Source organism: Thunnus thynnus, chromosome 3 (genome assembly GCF_963924715.1).
Source record: "Thunnus thynnus chromosome 3, fThuThy2.1, whole genome shotgun sequence".
Lineage (NCBI taxonomy): Eukaryota > Metazoa > Chordata > Actinopteri > Scombriformes > Scombridae > Thunnus > Thunnus thynnus.
In genome coordinates this window covers 3770911-3785289 of record NC_089519.1, presented here as the reverse complement: position 1 = coordinate 3785289, position 14379 = coordinate 3770911, and the positions used below count along the sequence as shown (strand labels likewise).

Genomic DNA, 14379 nt, shown 5'->3' with positions numbered 1-14379 from the left:
TTTTTGTATATTACACAAATTTGTTCTCATTCTGAGCTGTGATGGTTTACGTGCAACATAGCTTTAACCAAAAATGACACCTTCATACAGCTGCAACATGTGGGCCAAATAGGTGAAGTCGGTCACCTAAATACTTCATGCCACCAGCTCTCAATTTCCTGTTACGTAGAGAATCACACCTGTAAGTAGCATGCATATTCTCTTTTAGAAGGTTTTACCATGAGCAGAGTTACTCTGTAGACTTTGATAGCTTTAGGCACCATAGAACAAAACTGAACTGTCAGTACGATTGAACATCATGGATCCACTGATGGATGTCTATGTCAATGCAGAGATGTGCAGCAAGCGTAAAAGGGAGATAAGAAATTCAGAAATTATTTATGAAAATGTGTTGATCCATACTCTGGAGCCAGAAAGATCTGAAACGGCACTTTCAGGTAATTATTACAGCAAACAAATACACACGTGTACGCGACATTCTTTACACAAACAGAATAGACAATATTTTCAAAAACAACTTGTCTCAAGGAAAAACAAAGACTAAAATGACTTGTCTGAGAAACAGTTATGTGGAGAAAGGGTCATAGAGCAAGAGACAAAGGGGAAGAGACTCTTTATTACTGGACTTCGAGAGAGCAAAAGGGACAACATTTCGACACTACTGTGTCTTTGTCAGAGTCAGAGTGAGAACAGTAGTGTCAAAACATTAGCATGTTTGCACAATTAAATGTGTTCCACTCCCTTGTGTTCTCTGGAAGTCCAGTAATAGACTCTCTTCTGCTGTCTGCAGTCTGCTGTCCTTGAACTGAGAAGCACCTGATTCAGCTGCATTTTGCTGGTAGAACCCTGTTTCAACTGGCTATTAATGGTTTTAGCTAAAGAAGTGAAGAAACCCACAGTGCCAATAACATACAAGGCTATGTAAATGTGTGCTTGAATGTAGATTGATTTGAATTATACAAAAATCACACTTTGGGATGGTTGCCTTTCAATAGACTTTTAATGATATGACCTTTACTTCTTTGAACATCATGTTGCATTATTAAAATCACAAACTACTTGTGGTAACTATCCAAGCACTCAGTCAAAGGAGCTGAGGGCACCAGAAAACCTTGTGACTTCTCTTCTCAGCTTTGTGTCTACATAAAAATCAGACTAACTTAAAATAATATGTTTTTCTTTATTCATTGTATCTCTTTCAGTTTTTCCTACAGTATATCAAGTGAAGTTCAAGTCAATGTTATTTATAAAGCCTGAAATAAATGTCTTAGAGGGTTTTAGAATCTGTAAAACATAAAACAACCTCTATCCTTAGAAAAACTCACTTTATATTATGGCAATGGGCTGAAAAAAGGGAGACGTCAGGAAGAGATGTACAAAATGTGACACACATACAAAGTCAACAGAAGCAACAGAGTAATTGGTAATTAATAATTAAGGAAATCATCATTATAATTAAGGAAATAAAGTACAAATATTTAAAATGAATTAAATATTAAGCATTATAAGTTATAGTGTAAAAATATTTGGAATAAAGACTGTGGACTGTCTATAATCTGCTGTATTTGTGACACAAGATAAAACAAATGTTGACCTAAATTTATTTGATTTGATATTGAAACACAAACTAATGACAAATATTATATTATAGATCCAGGTGCAAAAAAGGTTTCCTGCAGAGGTGTTGCAGTGTTTCTGGGCCTGCTGTGTCTTCTCCTCCTGGCTGCACTCATAGCTCTGGTCTTCCTGTGTAAGTACTTTACTCAAATGTTGCTGAAAGTATCACATAGGTGATGGTGTTTAACAATGTTTCTTCATTTGCTGTTTATGTGCCAAATACAGCCATGAAGTTCATCGATGACTGTAGAAAAAAGGGGGACGTTCACATCCAATGACAGACGCCATCCTTGAACAGCAGGGGTTACCTTTTCCCACCTATATACAAACAAATATTATTATTCCATACTTGGGTCTCATGATAACAACTATCTCCATGACAACTGAACTACTCCAACTGCTGAGGAAAGCAACATGATGTGTTTGAAAGCTTCGGAAACGATAAGCTAATTGGACCATGTGTTGATAACTAAAAAAATAAAAACAATTAGAGACTTGCTCTACATCCTTTTATATATTATAGATTTGCTTGTGATCAAATGTACACTGTATATGGTAAACTATCAAAATCATAGTTCTCTTAAAATGTCCATGATAAAGGTATCACAAGTCGTCACATGTGACCAAAACAAGAGAACAAGACAAGGCTGAACAATTGATCATTTTTATATTGATTTTTATATGCTATTTGAAAGTGCGCACCATTTGAAATGTATCATTTTGTATTATTAAGTGTTTTATCTGATTATATTACTTCAATGTAGAAACAAAATAAGTTTGTGATAAAATTATATGTTGTTTAATTGTAATTTAATTTTTAGAAAATTGTTGCTATTGAAATCGCAGTATAGGTCAGAAAAATTGCAATTACATATATTTCTTGAACGGAGATGTCAACAGACCTTTTTCACAGCAGACATTTTGGTTTGTCACGTCAGGAAAAGCACAGGTGTTACTAATACAACTAACAATGGCTCTGTTATATTCAAATGTCCCAGTAACGCCTGAGTAACTGTGAGCCAACAGGCAAAATAGCAGCACCCTGAAACTGAAGCAACTAAATGCAATTCAGCCATTATTAATTTCATTAGTTATAAATGTGCTTCTCCTACTGTGACATGTCAAAGTGTCTTCTGTGAAAAAGGTTCGTTAGGCACAGTCTGTGAACATCCACACTGTCCTGAGAAGAGGTCTAATCAGACACAGTCAGTAAAATAACCTCATTCACCTATTTAAATGTCCAGCAGGTGGCACCAAAGCACAGCCTTGAATGCAAATAATCACTTTCCTTTGTGTTGTTCATCTTCCAAACAATAAACATTACTACATTTCAATCCCCACTATTCCCTACTTCCTGGTTACGTGCCACTATCACGATTCTGTATTGACCTCTACTGGCCAAAACCGGCATTGCATGTAGTACATTTGCAGATATCATATCAGTGTATGAGACATTGTGTTATGAGACTCCAAGCCCAACAATGGTCTCCCTCTCTCTTTCAATGAGATTTTTTTCTGTGTTGAAACATTTACAAACATGTAATCTCATGTCTAGGTCAAGTTATGGTCTGTAATTGGATATGTTACACAAAGCTTTTTTTAATCTAAGGTGTTTGGTCAGAGAGAATGTTACAGGTGATGTGATGTGGACCTGATGGAAATAACAACAGGATATGGAGAGTAAACAGACTGCCTGCAATATTTTGTTGATTTTAATTATGTTTTTCTCCATTGGAAATAACTGCAGGTGTGAACTTGTGATTTGATGCATTGTGCATTGTGTGATGACAAACTGACTTGCTGACTGTATTTTTGAGAAACCAAAACCTTTCAGAGAATACATTTGCTGTTTTGCAAAAAGAAACACAGTTTTGGTGTTTGTGTTATTATGTGGAGTATGCAGTATTTTACTGCATCAAAACTATGGAGAAAAACTGTAACATAGAGATGAAGAAAAGAAGTGGGTTATCAGTTATGGACTAATATTTATGAAATCATAAATCATCATAGATCCAAGTCAGTAACATTTTACTTTAAAACCCCCTAGTTAGCATTTATAAGCAGAATACAAACATTTAATAAATGGTTTATAATACAATATAATGTAGTTGATAGCAGATATATAAAAAAGTCTTTATTAATGTATTTGTCAACAACTGTAACTCCTCATGCGGACACACCAAGTGGAGGCAGGTGTATAAACAGATAATGAATTACAATATAGTACAACAGAGTTGATAAAGATGGGATCATCCACAGAAAAATAGATATTACAAGTGGTGAGTTGGAAAATAAATATTGTGTTATTTGAAGCCACCTGCAACAGCAGTTTGAACTCTATCAGACTTCACAGATTAAACTAAATGTTGTGATGTAAATAAGTTCATGATTTGCACATTTCAAAATTTCACTGATCTGATAAAAGCCAAGACATAATATGTCTTAAAGTGAAAAGAGCCTCTCACACATAACAAGTAATTAAACTCATTCCAAAAAAGGGAAGCAAAGCTTTTGACTATATTCACCCAGAAACAGAAAACAAAGTTTTGAGAAGTCTTGCAATATCTATACAGCATAAATACATTATAATCTGCATTTGAGTCCTTTACATTGTTTGCTTCATACACACCCTGTGAAATTTTTCAGTATTACCATTTTTACATGCAGCTATCAACTAAAAATAACATACCATCATTTTTATGGCACACAATGACTCTGCCATATTAGGTTTGAAACAAGGTTCGAAACCAAGCATTATAATTTAATAAAGAGTAAGCTCTTGAAACTCATTTTTAGAGACAGATACCAGATCAACAGATCGTTGAAGTGTGAAAATATGAATACAACATCTGAGACCACAAGCACAACACATACCACACCCACATCCAACCATTTGTGCTCTGTTGGTAAATTGTCATGCACCACTTCACAAGTTGACATTACACTGTAATACTGTATTTGCATTCAAATAGATTTTAAGAAAAGGCCAATTAATGGCTGATATATACAGTATACTGAAGGTCATACAATGTCAGGAAAGTAGTACATACTTTTTTAGAGCAGCCACCCTTGTTGCTGGAGTGAGAAGTCATATTAGGGGATAAAAAAGAGGTAGTTTCTGATTTAAAACTGTTTCATTGTTTGAAATCCACCAAAAAGAACGTCCTTTGATGTGGCTGCATCTACCGTCAATATATACTGTTATTGTTTTGCTTAGTTACAGATCAGTGTTCAGTAAATGATTTACACTTCAAACAAGGTTCAGAGCAAAAAGCCTAAAGATGCCAATGCCAGTTGGAATACTGTTGTGTTAATAGTAAAGTAAATTGATATGACTTTTTCATGATGGAAATTAATGATTATGTTTTTGTGAATGTAGTCATACAGTGAGAGCAAGTATATGGAAATCTTTTTTAATAAATCAAGACACTTTGAAACTTGTAATCAATTTTTACTACAGTTTACCACCCAAAACTGATGAAACATGTACTTACAATGGTATATAAAGGCTTAAAAACACCTCACCAGAGGAGGAAAATTATTCAAAACTAATTTTAGAGGCCGTTGTTTGGTGTTGAATTGACTTGCATTGCTACAAGTTTGTTTTTTTGTGATCAAATCATGAGACAAACTCAAATGATCATGTAGCGTGTGTCAAAACAGGAATGATGAAGCTGAGGAATGTTTGTCTCGCTCGAGCATGAGGCTCATCTATCTTGTAGGTACACAAGGATCTGCACTGGTTACAGCTGGAGCAGCAGTCAATGTGTCTAGTATCACAACATTGTTGAGTTGAGAAAGAAAAAACTTACTGAAAAAAGAGGAGGAACAAGAAGATTGTTGTTTTGTAAGGACAAAACATAAAAGAAGAATCAGACCACAGATCAGCACCATTAAATAAGACAACATTACTAACACCTTCATCAACAGGAAAAATATGGCAACAGTTTTCCATGAAGAGGAATCTGAGATGACTGTGATATATGAAAACTTCCATGATGATTCAGTCAGGAGTGTTGCATTGAAGAGTCGCTCTGATGAAGACAGTAGAGTGTCTGCTGCAGTGACTGTTAAGAAATCAGTTCACATAATTACAGTTCAATAATTTTCAAGATCAGTTTTAAACATTAAAGCAAGATGGACTACAATGTCAATATTAATCTGGTACACTAAATTGCAAGCTTTTTGGTCATGTAACTTTATTCAAAAGTTGTGCTGACCATTTGTCATGTTTTGTCACATGTATCCTGTGATACCTTCTTGTTTTATTGGTTTTAGTTTTAGGTGACCATTAAACCACTTGTTGAAGTCAACAAATGTGGCTCACTTTTATTAGTACACTACAGTATGTACACAAGATTTACAATAGACTAGCCTGGATGACTTATCTTCAGCGACATTTAGACTTGCTGTTCAAATCATCAAAGCTTTAGTAACTCTTTAAGGAACCAGTACCACTTTTTGGTTGAGTGTATGTATCAAATCAAAATTTTTACATTTTGATTAGTGAGAAGGTAGATTTGTGCTTTGAAGAAGACAAAAATAAAAAGGGAACAAATAACCCGTCTGCAACATTTTCCATTATATTTGTAAGAATGTGTGAAAGTTTACTTTTGTGTTTGATGTGAGTGTGTGTGTGTGTGTGTGTGTGTGTGTGTGTGTGTGTGTTGGTGGGTCGGTGGGCGGTTTCTGCACACAGGAATAAAACTGTACAGACTGATTGCTGTGAGCTTTGGACTCCTGTGTATCCTACAAGCTGCTCTCAACATTTCCCTGCGTCTTGTTCTCTGTGAGTCATCTTAATTTGTGTCTATTACAAATTTATCACACTTACAAGCTATGATGATCATGTGCTCTGAGTGCTTTGGAGAAATGTTATGTTTTTATCTCTGTTTACTGTAGGGTTGGACAACTGATGAATATTAATTTACATATTTCAGAAAAATAAATTAAAACATCTTTTTAAATAGACCTATTCATAATAATCTCACAGTGGAACATATCCATATATATATATATCCATTTTTTGTACTGAACTATTATATAATTTACAGTTTTACACTAAATTATAGTGGTTAAGAACGCCTTTAAGCATTTTTTTTTGTTGAAATAAAAAATCAAAGTGAAGCAGTCTCTGTTTCACTATCAAATAATTAAACTCAATTTGTGGAATATTTTAGGGTTGGCAAAAGCTTCTGTAATAGACTCTGAGGGTCAGGTATCTGTTCTGTCTGCTGTCTCTATGGGAACGATGTTACACATTGTCAAGGTCCAATTATACCAGATCCACTGGTTATATTTTATTATAGATAATTACATATAATAAGTATAATAAGTATTATATTATATATATATTATATAATAAGTATAATAAGTACCACATAAAAGGAGTGAACACAAAAATGTTTAGACACAAAGAAATAAAACTGGATCTGTATCAACAGATTAAAAATAGATAAAAGCAATAGAAGGTAGATTATGAGATAGCAAGCACCAGCAAAAATTCAGTCACCCTTTGAGCTTAACCTGGAGTCTGGACTGTGGGAAGATACCAGAGACCCAAAGAAACCCACACAGACACACTGAGAATGTACAAAGTCCACAATGAAAGGCGACAGTGTTAAAAACTGAATCAACCTTGTACATAATTAGTAAGATTTTATTTTTATTTTTAAATGGATTTTGAAAGGAAACGACACCAGTGCAAAGAAGTTAAAGTCACATTGTCCTCTACATTTGTATCAACGATGGTAGACTAAATATTACAAACACTTTTCATAATAATGCAATACAATTCAACAGGGACACAACCTACAAAATGACCATGACGTTGAGTCAACACCTCTCAAAAACAGCTTCAACACAAACTAAACATTATAACCTTCATGAAGGGTGGATTTGTTGCTGGGCTGCTGTATTACTGTATAAGTTTCAGCTCTAGGTGGACCTAATACACTTTTAGCCATGATCGTGGTTCCTGGATTTTATGGCACCTGGACTCCTGCATCAATACTGTCTTTACATCAGGGACCACAATGGAAACAAGTCTCCTCCTGTCCACACTGACTGTGAAAAGATCCCTTCTTGACATATTTCCAATGTAAGCAATGGGAGACAAAATCCACACGTCCTTGTACTTTGTAAAAACTCATTCTTAAATTCAGCTGAAGTTAATATGAGCCACTGATCCTTTGCTAATCTGCAGTTTAGGGACAGTAACACAAAGAAAGAATGTCGTACTAAAAGATTGTAACTTTGGAAGATACGCACTTGCTGCAGATTACACAGGATACATTACAGTCTATCATTTTCTAAACAAAGTTAGATATTTGTGTCTAATGCCACTTTGCCTGCAGCTTAGCAATGATCATGTTTCAGTGCTGTCTTTAGCTGAAAGTGGTAAATGAATCTTATCTTCATGTCTTAAACATACAGTACTTATATATAGTAGTAGATGCCATGGTGGTATGTAAGCTGAGTTAGAGAGACATTTTCTTTTCACAGATCCATAGCTTTCTATGTCCACATATTGCATCATTCCAGCCGCTTTCCTCATTGTCAAACCTTGTTTCTACACAGTCTTCATTTTGTCCTTCATAATCGTTTGGCTCCCCAGAGATCCAGAAGCTGAAAACAAACCCAAAGGAAATGAGGTTTTAATAAAGAACACAAACCATCAAACATTTAATGAACAGCAACACACAGAATGTGGCCAAGTTAAACTTAAAACGATGACAAATCAAAAATATTTCCCTAAAAAACTGTTGACAATGTAGTCAGCTTATAAAAATCTAAAGTCTACTCAGCTGCTATTGTGATATGAAAGAGGCTTTAGTTTCACTACAAAGATTGATTTAGTTTGAATGAATATTAATGTGTGAACCTTGTTGTCACCGGAGTCCCATCCACCCATTTCCACGTCCCCTCTCTCTCACGGTCAGCCAGTCCAATCCATATCCTCTTTTGGTATCGATTTATGAATTCCTTGTTTTTAAAGAGAAACATACAATAATCAATAAATATTTAACCAATTTCCGTCATCCTGTACCTTGATGAACTTGCATTCAATCAATATTTCACTCTTTCTGTGTCTGTGATAAACACTGATTCATCCATTAGTATGCACACACACACACACACACACACACACACACACACACACACACACAGACCTGTTCGTCTCTGCTGTTGACAACCACTAGGTCCATCCCTCTTTGCAGACAGTCAGTTCTACTCTCATGCCAGGTTTTCATGTTCGAAGAAATATAATAGAAACTACCGCTGAAATACACCCATCCTTTTTGGGAGTAGTGAACTGTGAGCAAAAAAAAGGACAAATCCTTCATACGCCAGTAACAAGAACTAACAAATACATTTCCTCTGAGGTATCAAAACTGCATCATATTATTCAGAAATATGTAAACAGGGATAATAAAGAAATCTATGCGAGAACAGAAAGATGATATATTACAGGCTTGGAGTCAAAGTGTTATAAATGTTTTATACAGTAGTAGAAATCTACAGAGTCATAACAAGAAAAGATAAGTTCTGAACTTTTCAAGTCTGTCCTAAAACAATAGTCAGGTGTCAGAATGAACATTGAAACATGTTTTTCTTGCTGTAATCCTTCCTCCTGTTCATATTGGCAAATAAGAGATCTCTTCATAATGCACTTTCACTGTAAGTGATGGGGACAACATCCACAGTCCTCCTTCCATGAAGATCTTTATTTAAAAATGTATGATATGAGGCTGCAGCTGCACAAATTAGTCAAATCAAGTCAAAATCTTTCAAAGTTACCATTTTTTAGTGCAAAATTCCCTTTTTATGTTACGATCCTTCTGCTGCAGTTGAACAGGAAAACAGTGTCCATCGAGACCCAAAGAGGGAAACTTTTAATTAAAAAAGACTGAAACTGTGGAAGATATCTGCTTCATTTGACTAACTCAGGTGACTGAAGCATCATATTATCTTCAGATAAACTTTTAAATACATCTTTGCTCAAACGAGGACTGTGGATTTTGTCCCCATCACTTACACTGTAAACACGTTTGGAGGGGATCTTCTAATAGTCAGTATGAACAGGAGGAATGATTACAGCGAGCAAAACCTGCTTCAATGTTCATTTGGGTTCCTGGCTGTTGTTTTAAGAGAGACTTGAAAAACTGTGAACCCATCCTTTAACATCTAACTTTGACAAATATGTAACACCCTAAATAAACAATGATTACATGATCAGTTAATAACAGATTTGAAGAGAATCAATCAGTTCAAATATACATTATTGTCACTTGTTTATCAGCTATATCCCAATAAATCAACATCAGTCCATCATTACTAATGACATTGGTTTATTTTTTTAACATTAACAGTCAATATTAGGATTTTTACCATATGAATAATATAAATAGTTGTCAATCATTCACAATAAGATTCACACCACTTTCACACTAGATGATGATGAAATCTGAGTCAAATGATTTTTTTATCAATCAAATCAGATTTTTTTCCTTTACATCACACAACACATAATGCTGACATTGTTTCCAGAGCACGAGTAGTCGGCTGAGACAACAGCACATAACATGGCTGCATATCAATCTTCTCTGCCGCTCATGTTGTCAAGTGTGACAAATGGACTGCAAAACTTTTTGTGATTGCTTGGTGCAGTTTAATTTTCACACTTACCAAAGTCAGTCAGCTTCTTCCTCAGCTCATCTCTCTCCTCAGGGAAGGTGTTAAAGTTGGCCTCAAGGTCCAGTGTCTTGTTATCTGAGAGCAGAAAGAGTAATATGAAGCTGTCATACAACAGCATCAAAGCATGTCCACAAGTACAGAGATGATGTACTTTAAAACAATATGGAAATTGTGTTTTAACTATTAATGAAAGGTAAAGTTTAATATTGTTATACTGTACATAAACCATTCCCTCATACAAAGCCAAGGTGATATATGCGACTTTATATCTGCAAGACTAAAAGCAGAACATTTTGACTGGGGTTTAATTTTTACTTTGATGGCCAAAATTAATAGCATGAACTTAAAGCTTTATTGTTCCATCCTCTTCTATCTCAGTGGTATAGTATCACACAAGCTTTGCATTAATTGAACAGCCATCAGTTGTGTTACTGCTATTAAACTCTCTGATTGTTTCTGATTATAAACTTTCCCATACATGTACCTCTGTCTTTAAAAGTCAGTCAACCACAAACTCTTATTTGCTGCCAAACAGAAGATAATATCAGAGACTGCAACGTAGCCTGAGAACACAAACTGAGGTGAGGTCTATGTTGTCATTGATCAAGTGATCTACACACTGATGAAAATATATGTAGACTGGAACATTTAGGAAGCAGTCAGAGCAAGTGATCGTGATCATCATAGCTTGTAATATAATATAATTTTTATTTAATTCAATAATTGGATACCATTGATGCTCAACCATGAATGAATCACTGATGGCCAGTTGGCTGTTGCAAGAGCAACTAACTCAGTGACACATTTCAGGAACTTATAAACTCTTGGTCCCAAACTGAACCCATGTACATCAGTGGATCATGATACCAGTCTTTCTGGCACTGACAACATTTAAATGGCAGCTTTCATCTGACATGAAGCATTTTCTAAATATTACACTTATACAACTTCGGATACAAGTCCTTGTTGTTGGTGTAGTTCATCGCTGTACTAACCACAGTCACTCAAGTTCCTCTTCAACGTGTCTCTTTCTTCGGTCAGGCGTTTGCAGCTGGTACTGTCAAAATGGTCTGAAAGAGAAGAAAGACTTTCATGCAAATTGTGCAATAAGTTGGCCATTTACAACAGAGAGATTACCATCAGTTGCAACAGAATTACAGCATGACCACAACATAGGAGACACTTCATTTTAAAACTGAATTTCCATTTAATATATAAGCAGATTTACAGGCTGAAAATTCTGACTTTGGTTTAATGTCTTAATGGCCCAAAATGTGATCCAAATCCTTCTTACTTGATCTTACAGCTTTGTTTTAACAGTAATTTTAATATTATTTTACTTTTTGATTATAGAGGCCCACAAACTTGTATCTCTCTCTGAATGTCAGTCAAACACATTTTTCTCTGCAATTGCAAACAGGACAGAATTTTTCGAAACTGTTATGTTTGGACAGAAATATGTAACAGTAGACACTTAACACTTTACAGTCTTATATATAATAATCAGATGGTGAACTTCAATGCAGGGGAGACACAGGGTAGACGTACAAACACAATTCAAAAGGACTCACAGAGAGCAAGACGCAGGGAAATGTTGAGAGCAGCTTGTAAGATACACAGGAGTCCAAAGCTCACAACAACCACTCTGTACAGTTTTCTCCCTGGGTGCAGAAATCACACAGACTCAGAGTAATTATTATGTCTCTCAACCTAACGATAGAGTTCTTTTAAACATGACATTGGAAAACAATTGTGAAGCAGAAACCCAAGTGCTTTGGCTAATAAATATTTTAATTAATTCAATTTAATCAATTATTATGAATATTATTATTAATTAATTAATTTAATGTATTAATTTATTTTTTTAGAATTATTAAAATTTTCCTTGAATCGAAAAATGATGACTGTCAACAGGACAGGTTACTTCAAGGATGACATTTACGTACTATTTTTTAAATTGTTTTTTCTACTCACATTACACACCATAGTCTATAATAAAAGTTTGTCTTACCAACCAACTTCAGAGTGATAGCAGGTTACAGTCCTGTGCTTTGACTTTGGGTGGTGGAGCGTATTTCCAACATATAAAACTATTACTTGAAATAACATGACTGATATAAATCATATTCACATCTGTGGTTGACTAAACTCTATTTGAGAGGTGTTTCTAATCTTTAATAAAATACATTGTAAGCAATATGTAATATATAAGCCTCTTTCACAACAGACATTTTGACTTGTCATAGCAGGAAAACCACAGGTGTTACTAATAATATTAATGATGTCTTAGTAAGTCATGACAGTGTGACAGTGAGCCAGCAGGCACAATATCAGGACCCTGAAACTGAAGCAGCTAAATGTAATTCAGCCATTGTTAATTTCATTATTTACACCTGTGCTTTTTCTACTGCCACATGTAAAACTGTCCTCAGTGAAAAAGGCTGGTGGGAGTTTTTTCTCCGTCTTCATATGCCCCCCACACATCAGTGTCCTTGACAACTGCCTGTGTATGTTCGCCTTGGAGAAGTTCTCCTCTGAACGCCGTTTTGATGACACACAAGCGCGTTCTTTAGTGGGAGTCACGCATTGCACTACAGTATGTGGCATTTGTACAAAAAAAAGTATAAAAAATAATTTGGGATTAATAAATTCAAATGAATGTGCCTCTAAGTAAGAATTGAGATTAGTATTTATTGAGATTAATTAAAATGAACATGTGGTAATGATGGAAACTTTATGCCTTCAAACATTTGATCAAGTATTTGTAAAATTATGAAGAAATGTTCAAACAGGTTTAGAAATACAATAACAAATTATTGCTGATGATAGCCTGAATCTTCTTTTTCATCTTCCTCATCTTTGGTGCAAATACTTTGATATGAAGTAGTAGTTGTAGTCGTACTAGTAGTAGTAGTAGTACTAGTAGTAGTCGTAGTAGTAGTAGTCGTAGTAGTAGTAGTCGTAATAGTAGTAGTAATAGTACTATAGCAACAATTCAAAGATTAAATTTGTGAAAATTTGTCATAATTTAGTGATTTGAACTACAGCTCTGAAAGTTTCTGAGGAGATAGGCAGGCCCCTTCATGTCATTGTGTATAAAGTGAGGGACCATCAAATAATTGACTCAAACAGATTGTACACTACATACTACAAGTGAAACAAGAAGGTAGAAATATATATATATATATATAAGGTCAACACAGTTACTGAATAAATTACACCATATTAAAACAGATCTTTTTGACATTTTGATATTGTAAATAGAAAAGATGAATGTTTACAATATGATTACAATATTTGCCAATCAGGTTAAAACTGAGAATAAAGATGTTTGTTTAGTTATAAGATTTCTGTCTCACCAGGCTCTGCAGCAGCCATCATTTCACCGTCTTCAACGTTGCTGCTCAGCACCAAATTTTATCTACTTGGGTTAGACAAATATGTGTGAAGATGTTTCGATGTTAACTGCTTCCTCTTTTCTATTGTTTTTCTCTGCTTCTGCAGAAACACAGTTTTGGTCTCAACTTCCACCTTTATTTGTTCCCACAGGGCAATTGGTTTTGCAGCAAGACATAGATACAAGATGATAAAATACATAATATAATACATAATATAATATAAGTTTTGGTCTTCCTTATTTGCCATTCTTCCTCAACATAAACTTCTCCATATAACGGACTTTGACTGCTGCTCTGGCAGCAGTGAGTTTTCATTTGTTCAATAAACATAGATTAAATGATTATGCCCTCATTTTGACAATGTAAGGGATAATTTGTCCTTTTATTTAGATAACAACCTGAGCCATTTAGTTTTAAGAAATATAGCAATAAGCTTTGGCTGCACTGGATACAGTTGCCCCTTTAACACCTCAAACAGTGAAATCTTGTCAAATCATCTCCTCGGAAAAAGAGGACATCTGTATCCTTAAAAGAACATGCAGGAAAACACAGCAGAGTTTCTGTAAAGTCCATGTCCACCACTCATTAAAGACTTACTTGCCATATAAAGTAAAAAAAATAAAAGTGTCAATAGACCAATATTTGTTAATCCCTGCCAGTTTTTATC

At 34.8% G+C, this 14379-nt stretch overlaps 1 protein-coding gene across 1 annotated transcript in view; it reads right to left on the bottom strand.

The window, feature by feature from the left end:
- Positions 1 to 13789, bottom strand: part of LOC137175520 (C-type lectin domain family 4 member F-like) — a 103581-nt gene extending 89792 nt beyond the window's left edge. Inside the window, exons 1-4 of the mRNA XM_067581192.1 lie at positions 13674 to 13789; positions 11886 to 11975; positions 11310 to 11384; positions 10306 to 10389 (exon numbers count right to left, since the gene is read on the bottom strand). Coding sequence (XP_067437293.1) covers positions 10306 to 10389; positions 11310 to 11384; positions 11886 to 11975; positions 13674 to 13695 — 271 coding nt within the window. The 5' untranslated portion in view covers positions 13696 to 13789. The remainder of the gene's footprint in view (positions 1 to 10305; positions 10390 to 11309; positions 11385 to 11885; positions 11976 to 13673) is intronic.
- Between the last annotated feature and the right edge of the window lie 590 nt (positions 13790 to 14379).